The sequence below is a fragment of the Anser brachyrhynchus genome (genome assembly GCF_964034855.1).
Source record: "Anser brachyrhynchus genome assembly, chromosome: 1".
Classification (NCBI taxonomy): Eukaryota; Metazoa; Chordata; class Aves; order Anseriformes; family Anatidae; genus Anser; species Anser brachyrhynchus.
In genome coordinates, this window is record NC_137694.1 from 1,513,118 (window position 1) to 1,522,904 (window position 9,787).

At 67.7% G+C, this 9,787-nt stretch overlaps 2 protein-coding genes across 3 annotated transcripts in view; both read right to left on the reverse strand.

Annotated features, from left to right (window-relative positions):
* The window catches only part of UBE2H (ubiquitin conjugating enzyme E2 H), a 49,792-nt gene extending 49,190 nt beyond the window's left edge, over positions 1–602 (reverse strand). The window contains exon 1 of the mRNA XM_080578176.1: positions 259–602. Within this exon, the coding sequence (XP_080434302.1) occupies positions 259–311 (53 nt within the window). The 5' untranslated portion in view covers positions 312–602. The remainder of the gene's footprint in view (positions 1–258) is intronic.
* A 1,964-nt stretch (positions 603–2,566) lies between these two features.
* Positions 2,567–9,526, reverse strand: ZC3HC1 (zinc finger C3HC-type containing 1). 2 transcript variants are annotated; one of them, XM_080589811.1, is made up of 10 exons: positions 9,354–9,526; positions 8,323–8,437; positions 7,935–8,085; positions 7,105–7,188; positions 6,414–6,541; positions 5,205–5,362; positions 4,719–4,944; positions 3,683–3,889; positions 3,363–3,566; positions 2,567–3,014 (listed from the first exon to the last, which is right to left on the reverse strand). In XM_080589811.1, exons 1-10 carry the CDS (start codon positions 9,464–9,466, stop codon positions 2,946–2,948), a joined length of 1,455 nt encoding a protein of 484 aa, XP_080445937.1. In that variant the 5' UTR covers positions 9,467–9,526; the 3' UTR covers positions 2,567–2,945. The 2 variants fall into 2 exon arrangements, with proteins under 2 accessions (XP_080445937.1, XP_080445936.1); XM_080589810.1 differs by having other exon boundaries at positions 3,683–3,892; positions 9,354–9,524.
* Between the last annotated feature and the right edge of the window lie 261 nt (positions 9,527–9,787).

Consider the following 9,787-nt stretch of genomic DNA (forward strand, 5'->3'; position numbering starts at 1 on the left):
TCAGGGCCTTTCCTGGATACGGGGGGGGGGCACGTCGGCCCTGCTGTGGGGGAGGCTGGGCCAGGGGGCCTCACAAAAGGGGGGGGGTGGGCGATAATGGGGGGGGGGGGGCGATAATCGGAGGGGGGTGGCGATAATAGGGGGGGGCGATAACGGGGGGGGGGTCCCGGTTCTCCCCCCCCCAGCCCCGGTGCAGGCCCAGCCCCCCCCCCCTCGCCCCCCCCCCCCCCCCGCAACCCGAGGAGGCACCAAGGATACAGCTTGACCACGTCGGTGTCCATCCGCCGCTTGCCCGGGCTGGGGGACGACATGGTGGCCGCCGCCCCCGGGGCTCCGGGCGGGCTGTCAGCGCCGCCGCCGCTCCCGTCGGTGAAAGAGGGGGGTTGGGGAGGGGACGACGGGGACCGAAAGGAGCCTGGGGGACGGGGGGGGGGGGGAGCGCTGGGCTGTGAGGGACCGGGGTCGGGACCCCCCCCCTCAAGCGAGGCCGGTGCCGGGGTCGCGGCCGCCGCCGCCCTCCTGTGGTGCCGCCGCCGCCGCCTCAGCCCCGCTCCGGCCGCCTCTGCCGGAGCCTCTCTCTGGCCCCCTGACGTCACCCGCAGTGACCTCACCGCCCCGCCGAGCTGCCATTGGGCGAGCGGCTCGGCCCCGCCCTGCCGCGGGGGGCGCTGGGAGGTGTAGTTCCGGAGAAGGGGGGGTTGTAGTTCGGGGGGGGGGGGGGGAAGAGGAGGGCCAAGGGTTCGAGACCCCGGTGGGGATAAAGGGGGGGGGGGCGCTTGGGGTTGTTTTTGGGGTCACCTCGGGGGGATTTCCCCCCCCCCAAAAAAAAATTCAGCCGTGTCACAGCCCAGAGAGGCACCACGGGATCCCCTGTGCCCCCCCCCACCAGCAGGGCCTGAGGTGGGGAAGCGTGGTCCCGGGGACGGCACCCACGTCACCCCCCCCCCCCCCCCCCGGCGCCCCAAAAATCTGTGGGGTCGCAGTTAGGAAGGCGTCAAACGGCCGGAGCATCGGCACACGAGGATTTCGGACGCCGTGCCGGTGAGGCACCTCGCCCTGCCTCAGTTTACCCAACCGGGACGGGGCTGCGGGGGGGGGGGGGGGGCACCCGAAGGTGACAGCGGGTGGCAGGAGGGTGACGTTATAGGGGGGCGTCCTGCGGGCTGGCGTGCCACCTCCACCTCCCCGGGGCGGACACCCCGCGTTCCTGACCCCGGCATCACCAAAAATTTCGTCCGGCGTCACCTCCCCGTGCCCGCGGTGAGCCAGCGCCGCTGTCCGCGGGGAGGAAACGCAATCAGGGAACCCCGTAAAGAACCCATAAAGGGGGGGCCCCACCCACCCTATACGAGCCAGGGGTTGTTTTTCCTCGATTTAATGCCCCGCCATCCCCGAGCGGCACCTCCATCACGGGGCAGGACGTAACCCACCCCCGAGGGGTTGGATTCACATCCTGGGTGAGTTAACCCAGGAGGAATCCGGGAGGAAAACAGGGACGGGGTGAGTACAGACGCGGGGTTACGGGGTCCCCGTTTCCCCTGACTTTGACGCTCCTCGGTCGGACGCCGGCAGGAAAATAGAGGGGAAAAAAGCAGGGTTTTCTCTTGGTTCCTTTAAACGGAACAGGGTGACAGGGCCCCCCACGGCATCCCGACCCTTTTTGGGGGTTTATCCTCGGGGTGCGGCTGCTGGCGGTCCTGTGGCAGCACCCCCACGTCCACGAGGTCCCCGCGGGTCCCCCCCCCCCCGAGACAAAGCCCCCTGGCCTTTGTGATCCGTGGGGTGAAGGAGCACGATTCCTCTTTGGGAAGGAAGAGGAACCACCCACCCTCCAGCCCTAGGTGTCCCCCAGAACCCCCCCCCCAAGAGCCACGGGCAGGTGAACCTACAAGTTTTGGGGGGTTCAGGGCCGGCCACGGTGGCACCGTTGCGACCGAGGGCGGGGACCGGCCCCAAGCGCGGTGGCCGCTGCCTTCCCGGGAACGGGGCGGCCAGAAAATACCCCAAAAGACGAGGTGAAGACGATTCCGTGAGATGCCCTGCTGGGGAAACCGAGGCAGGGCCTCCGTATGTGACAAGCACCTGGCTCAGAGGCGTCCCGGCCCCTAAAACAGGGACAAGGGAGGGGCTTTGCTCTGAAATACGGGAACCACGCGTCCCTGCGCCTTCCCTCCCGCCGCTTTGGCGGCAGCAGACCCCCGGGGACGAGGTCCAAAGCCGCTCCGGGGGCAGCTGCGGGGGCTGAGCCCATCCCCGAAGCCCCTTCCACATCCTCGAGGACGGAGACACCAGGTCGGGGTTTCCTCCCTTGCCTTCTTCTCCCTCTTCCAGGGGGGAGGAGATCACCACCTAAGCCAGAAGCAGCCCCGAGCAGCGTCTTCCACGCTTCTTGGCTGTGTCTCAGCCTCCCCCCCGAGCTCCCGCCCGGGTGATTTATCACCCCGGGGGCAGATGACGGGGCCGTTATCCGCTCCCCAGCAGCCTGGGCGCACCCGGCTCTTTCGATCGAGCCCGCCGGCCCGGAGCTCCCCCTGCCCCGGGAAGAAAGGGCCACGGGAGCCGTAAGAAAAAAGAAAAAAACCAACGTGAAATGTTTATTCCCACCTGGCGTCGCCTCCCCGTGCTGCCGGGGGCAGGCCCGGCTGACCGCGGCCCCACGTCCGCCCCGCGCGGCCCCCAGACGGAGCCGTCGAAGCCCTCGGGGCCGAGGGCTACGGCGAAAACTGCTGAAGGCTTTGGGGTTTGAGGAAGGGGGACTGGAGGGGGGGATCCCCAGGGGCTGCTTTGGCACCGGGGCAGCCCGGGGCTTTCGCAGCACGCGGCTGAGCCCTCCCCGGGGCACGGAGCTGCCGAGGGAGCGACCGTGAAGGGGATCGGTGCCGGAGCGAGGCGCTGCCCCCGGCAAGGGCCTGCGCGCGCGGTTCCCCCGGAAGGCGGCGGCAGGTTCAGGAGGGATTCGCGCTCTCCCACTGCCGGAAAATGCGGAACACCTTGGAGGACTTCACCGAGAGGCTCTGCGGGAGAGGGGAAGAGAGCAAAGCAACAGGAGGTCAAAGCGCCGCGGAGGGACCCGCAACCGCGGAAGCGGCTGGTATTTACGGCAGCCCTCCGACGGCTCCGCTCGCAGCACGTCGCGGGCGGACGAGACCCGGCCGAGAGGCCGTCGAGAGCAGCCGGAGGGGAAACGGGCTCCCGAAGACGCGTCCCCGGTCCTGTCCGCCCCGTCGCCGGGTCTGCGTTTAGCCCAACGCGAGCTCGTCTGCCCCGAACCCTGCCCGTGGGCTTTTCGGCCCCGGGGGGGAAGGCAGCAGCGAGCAGCGCTCGGGTGCTGAGGTTTGGGGCTGGGAACCCCGCAGGCTCACCACGGGCTCCGTCTCGGGCACTCTGTCACATTTTCCGATGGCCAGGAGCACGTTCAGGATCGCTTGCCAGCCCGGCTCTGCCTTCGGGGGCTCCTTCTGGGCCGCAGAATCGTCCGGGGCCTCCGCTCCCTCCACCGCGTTGACCCAGGGGCACCAGTCGCGATGCTGCGAGCTGGGGTCAAAGAAACTCCTCGAGGAAGCATCCTGGGCAGGCAGAGAAGACGGCAGCGAAGGGTATCAGCGCCGGGATCGCTTCAAACGGGCTCCAGCGACGCGATAAAACCCTCTCCGCGCCCAAACGCCAGCCCCGTGGCACTCACCGAGCTGCCGGAGGAGCAGAGCCGTGCCCGCTTGGCCCTGCGGATGGGGCTGGACGGCACATCCACGGCCGCTTCGCCCTGCCCCATGCTGCGGGTGACGGGGCGGCTCCTCGGCGTGGGGCCGGCTGCCTCCGATTCGCCTCGCTCCACGGGGCTGGTGGAGTCCCAAGCCCGCGGGCGAGAGACCGCCGGGGACGGGCTCTTCTCCTGCTGCCGGCGGGGAAAGGACGAGGGTTAAGCCGGGCCCGGGCGCCGGGATTCGCTGGGGGAACCCTCCTGGGAAGCGGTTCTGCAGAAAAGGAGCTGGGGGCCCGCCGGACGCCGAGCTGAACGCGAGCTAGTGACGTGCCCCTGCTGGCGGTGCCCCTGCTGACGGGCAAAGTATCCCCAGCGGGTCAAGGGAGGTGGTTCCGTCCCCCTGCTCAGCCCCGGTGAGGCTGCACCTGGGGAACTGAGTCCAGTTCTGGGCTCCCCAGTACGAGAGGGACGCGGACGGACCGGAGAGAGCTCAGCAAAGGACAACGAAAACGACGGAGAGAGACTTTAAACGTCTCCGCTACGAGGAAAGGCCGAAAGCTGGAGCCCAGGAGGTTCCCTCCGCCCACCAGCAGCACTCCTGGGCTGGGTGGGTGCCGGAGCCCTGCGGCGGGTACCCAGAGGTTGCGGAGCCCCCTCCTTGGAGAGCTTCTTGGACGTGGGGCTGGGCACCTGCTTGGGGTGGCCCTGCTGGAGCAGGGGGGGGACCAGAGGGACCCGGAGGCCCCTTCCACCCTCAGCCATCCCGTGGTCCTGTGGTTCCTCGGGCTGCCAGCACACCCCCTGCCCGCCGGGGACGGGGAGGCGCCGCGCGGCTCAAACCGGAGACCAAAACCCCCTCAAGCTCTCCCGGCGGGGGCTGTGCCACCACCAAGGCGGCCCACGGCACTGCCAAGAGCCCCTTTGGGGGTAGCGGACCCCCAAAGCTCCTTCGGGGGCCTCAAGCCCTGCGCGCCCCCGCAACCGAGACGCCCTGAGCCTGCCGAGCACGGCGCCGTACCTGCTCGGAGCCCGGAGGAAACGCGTCTTGGCTCCGCGTCAGCATCCTGCGAGGGGACGTGGGCACGGGCGGGCAGCGCTCGGCGGGTGCCGTCGGGGCGCCTCCGGGGCTGCACGAGTCCAGCTCCGGGCCGCCGGGCTCGAGCTGGTGGAAGCCCCACAGCCCCACCTTCCTCATGCAGCGCGAGCAGGTGATCACCGAGAGGAGCGGGGAGCCGGGCACGGCGCTGCGGGGACACGGAGCCAAGGCACGGGGTGGGGGGAAAGGTTGGGGCGAGCCTTTGGGGCCCTTCCCAAAAACCGCGGCTTTCAGAACGGCCGCGGGCGCGCAGCCAGCGGCCCTCAGCTGAGGGGCAGGCTGGTTTGGTAGCCCGGCGTGCCGGGAAGGACGCGAAAACCCACCCGTATCCCCGATTTAAACTCTTAAAAGTTTACGTTTCGGTTTGGCACGGACCGGGAGCCGTCGCGGGCTCGGCCCCGCACTCACCCGCAGGTCCAGCCACACAGCGCCAGGACGCAGGCGGAAACGTGCACGGGCAGGGCTTCCGAGGTGAACCTCGCCGGCGGCTTCTCCCCCTCTGCTTTGTGCTCGAGCTCCTCCCTGACCAGCTGGAGGAGCAAGGAGATCTTCTCCTCCGTCAGGGACTGGGGGACGGAGAGAGGCTGGCGGTCAGAGGCAGCGCTCACCTTTCCTTCCGACTCCATCGGCGTCTGCGGCTGGATTTGCCACCCTGCCCGGTGCCCCACAGCTCCTTTTTTTTTATTGAAGTGCTGCCCTCGGGACTCCCGGCCTAGCAATAATACTGAAATATGGAAACGAGCGCAGGAAAACCCCCGGTGCGACAGATGAGGGACTCTCTGGTCCCAGTTGGCCGCCCCGAAGGGCACGAGCTTGCGCGCTCAGCCCTTAAATTCTCTGGTTAGCACGCAGAAGCCGCCCGGAGCGACGGCCCTCTCCTTCCCCATGCCCGTCTGCCTCTCCCTGCTGCCCGCACTCATCCAGGCACTGTTTGCTTCCCCGGATGGAGAGCGGGATCTCAGCCCTGCCGCCCTGCTGACAGGCAGGGATTGGGAGGCCGTCTGCGTTTGGGCAAGCCAAGAGCACTTTGGGGGCCGTCGGCGAGATACAGAGAGAGAAAAGAGCCCCCGCGGGCTACACTTCGGCTCCTGCCTCCCTCCCGCAGGGGTAAGCTCTCACCTCCGGCCTCTTGTAGGACCCTCGGAGCCCCTGGAGGTAACGAATGAGGTGGGGGAGTTGCCAGGGGAAAGCCCCAAAGGGCTCTGTGGGACCCAAAACGCCTTTTGCACCTTGCCAGGAAAAGCAGGACGCCGGCACCGCAGCCCCTCGCCACCGGCAACGCTGTGCTGGCACGAGGCAGCTGCGCCCGCGTCGGGCAAAGGCTTGCGCGAGCAGAAACCCTCCCGAAGGTGGCAGAAACCAACCCAAACGCGGCAGGAACCCTCCCGAAGGCGGCAGAAACCCTCCCGAACTCCCTTTGAGGCGCTTCCAGAAAGGCCAGGGGAAAAATCACCCCGCAGGGAGCGCCCGCGGAGAAAGCCAAGGCGACGGCGGACCCTCAACGCGCGCGGTCCGGGTCCTCGCCCAGAGCTGTTTCGGTCAGGGGGCAGCGCGGCGCGGGCGCCGCTCGCCTCGTCCCGGGGGGGGCCTCGAGCAGCCCGCCGGCGAGGAACCCACCGTGGTTTTCACGTCCTCGGCTCGGAGGGAGGGCAGCTGCAGCTCCAGCTGGCACAGGCTCTGGAAGCGCTCCAGGAAGTCCTGGAGAAGGGCCCGGGGCTCGTCCACCAGCAGCAGGGCGAAGCGGGCTGGCGGAGGAGGAAAAAAAAGGGAAAAAAAAGGAAAAAAACGAAAAAAAAAGAAGAAAAAAAGAAGAAAAAGCAGCCTTAGGTGCGACATCTGCCTTCCCGCCCCTCGTTGGCCCGCAGGAAGAGAGGAAACGAGGCCAGCAAACGGTCTTTTAAAAGAAAAGCTGAGCAGCCTCTCGTTGCTTCGCCAGGACCCATCCTAGCGCTTTGAATCACGGAACCGTTTCGGTTCACACCTTCAAATCACCAGGAGGACAAAGCTCCCGCTCCCCGCTCCCGCCTACAACCCGGGCAGCGTTTTCCCTGTGCCTCCTCCTGGGCAGGAAGGTTGACGGAGGCAGCGCTGGCCCAAAACCCGAGGCGTGGGGGCTCCCGCTGCCGCTCGGAGGCTCCCCCCTCTGCTGCTGAGCTCCCACGTCCCCGGGAGAAGGTGGGGGGGAAAAAGGGACTGGGACGACACCGCCTGCTGCGGGAGCTTGGAGAGAAGCCACGGAGGCGAGAGGAGAAGAGAAGAGGAAGGGAAAGGGAGATCCCAGAGCGGTGCCGGGCTCTGCGGGACCGACCTGGGCAGGGGCTGTCCGGCCAGAAGCAGAACTTCTCGTGCGCGGTGCGCAGGGACTTCTTCAGCTCCAAGCAGCGCTCCTTATCTGCCAGGCAAAACCCGCCGCTACGCCTCGGGGAAGGGGAGGGGGAGAACAAACAGCAAGCAGGGACATGGAGGGGGGGGGAGCCGCAGCAGACGCAGCCCAAGTCAGCCGCTGGGGCTGCGCCTCCGCTGCTCGGCGGGGAACGAGAGCGGGGACCCGTAATAAAGGGAAAAAAAACGAGGCGAGGAGGTGAAACTTGGCGGCGGCGGGCAAAAAAAAAACCTTTCCAGGCACCTGGGACAGACCCGGGTGAAGGAAAATCAGGGTTTGGGCAGGGTTCGGGCTCGGGAGCCAGCACCAGGACAGCCCTGGCGATCCAACCTGGCGCAAATATTGCAGCGGGGGGCTTTCGGGGTTAAATCACGCGAGGTGAGCGCCTGCACAGGCCGGCAGGGCCAGCAGCCCCCCGGTCTTCTTAATTAAGAAAAGTTTAAGGTCTTTTCGATCAAGCCAAAGTCTTTTCAATCAAATCAAAGTCTTTTCAATCAAGCCAAAGTCGTTTCAATCAAGCCAAGGTCTTTTTTAATTAAGAAAAACCAGCGGAGGACCAGAGCAGCGGACCAGGGAGCCTGGAAACCCGCCTCCGAGAGCGCCGCCGCGAACCCCGGGAGCTTTATCGGATCCGTTTTCAGGGACGGAAGCGCCCAGCGCCACCCAGGCAGGCCCACGGGCTCCGTTGGGGCGCGGAATCCCAAACCCCGCACCCGGGAAGGTTCCCCCCCGGCCCCGGCCCGCGGCATACGCACACTTGGCGAAGTCGAAGGCGAGCTGCAGGCTGGCGCAGAGGAAGGCCTGGCAGCTGGAGCACTTCAGCACGTCGCACTCCACGTTGGCCCAGCCGTACCTGGCGCACACCAGCGGGGACAGCTCGTGGGGTTTGCCCGCCCACTTCAGCGGGTGCCCGGCGTTAAGGACAAAAAAACCTCCCCCCAAAATTCCCCGGCTCATCTCCACCGCCTTTAGGCGCCTCGTTCCTCACGGGGCGGCTCGTCCCTAGGGGAAAAAACAAAACAAAAACCAACCAAACAAAAAAAAACCAACCAACCAACCAACCAAAACAAAACAAAAAACCTGGGGAGACGAAGGGAACCCTTGGGGACGGTGAAGCGGGGAGAGGGGAGGCTGGAAGGATATAGTGAAGGTTTCCACCCGGCTGAAATAAGCCTCTCTGCTCGTCGACTCCGAGGGGGGAGCGTCCTCCACCTGCAGGGATCCGTTGGCGGGCTGCGGCCAGCCCGCCGCGTCCTTCCTAGGGGGAAGAGCGAGTTAAAAAAAAACAGCGAGCGAAAACGTCCTTGCTACCCCCCCAGAAACTTTCCACTGTCCCGTCCCCAGAAGAGGCGGGAGCTTTCTCGGAATCCCCCCCCCCCCCCCCCCCCCCCCCCGTAAGAGCTGAGTCTCTCGGAGCCCCCCTGGTGCCCACCAGTGCTCTCCCCCCCCCCCCCCCCCAGCCTCTCGTTACCCGCTGCTGCCTCCCAGCGTCCCAGCGCCTCCCAGTACTTCCCAGTTCCTCTCCCCGTGCCTCCCAGCGCCCCGTGCTCCTGGCACATCCCCTGTTACCAGCCCCAACCACCCCCAGCACCCCCCAAACCCCCCCCGGCGTCCCCCAAAACCCCCATCAGCACCCCCAACCCCCTCAGCACCCCCAAACTCCCCCTCAGCGCCCCCAAACCCATCATCCCCCAATCCCCCCTCAGCACTCCCCAAGCCCCCCCCAGCACCCCTCAACCACCCCCAACCCCCTCCTCAGCACCCCCTTAAGCCCCCCTCAGCACCCCCAAAGCCTCCCAGCGGCCCCCAAACCCCCCCCAGCACCCCCAATCCCCCCAACACCCCCAAATCCCCCTCAGCACCCCCAAACCCCCCTCAGCACCCCCAAATCTCCCCAGTGCCCCCAAATCCCCCCCCAGTGCCCTCAAACCCCCCCAACGCCCCCCAAATCCCCCCAAGAACCCCCCAACCCCCCCAACGCCCTCAATCCCCCCCCTCATCATCCCCAAACCCCCCCAGCACCCTCCTAAGCCCCCCTCAGCACCCCCAACCCCCCCCCATCGCCCCCAACCCCCCCCCCAGCGCCCTCCCCTCAGCGCCTCTGCCCCCCTAGCCGGGCCTAGCCCCCACCCCACTCCCCTCAGGCCTTTCCCCCGTCCCCCCCCGCCCCCCACCCGTCGCTGCCGCCCCCCTCCGGGGCGATGCCGCCGTCGATGAGGTCGCGGATCTGCTGCGGGGTGGCGGCGGGCGGCCTCCCCCGGGCCCCCGCCGCGCTGGGCGCCGCCATCTTGGTCCCTCAGCGCGTCCCCGTCGCTTTGGGGGGGGCGGGGGGGGCGGGGCCGAGCGGGAAACGCAGCCCGCGCACCTTCGTTCCGCCGCTTTTTCGTTCCGCGTCTCTTTCGTTCCGCCCCCCTGCCGGCATCCTTTTGGGGGGGGGAGGGGGAGGGGCCTGCTCCCAAGCTCGGCGCTCGATTGCTTCTGCCTGCCCGCGTCCGCGAACCGCCCTTCCTCCCTCCCTCCCCGCCCGCCTTCCCCCACCTCCCAAGAAGGCCCCGTCTCATTGGCGGGGTCCCCAGAAGCCGCTCTCTGATTGGGCGACGCGGGGGTG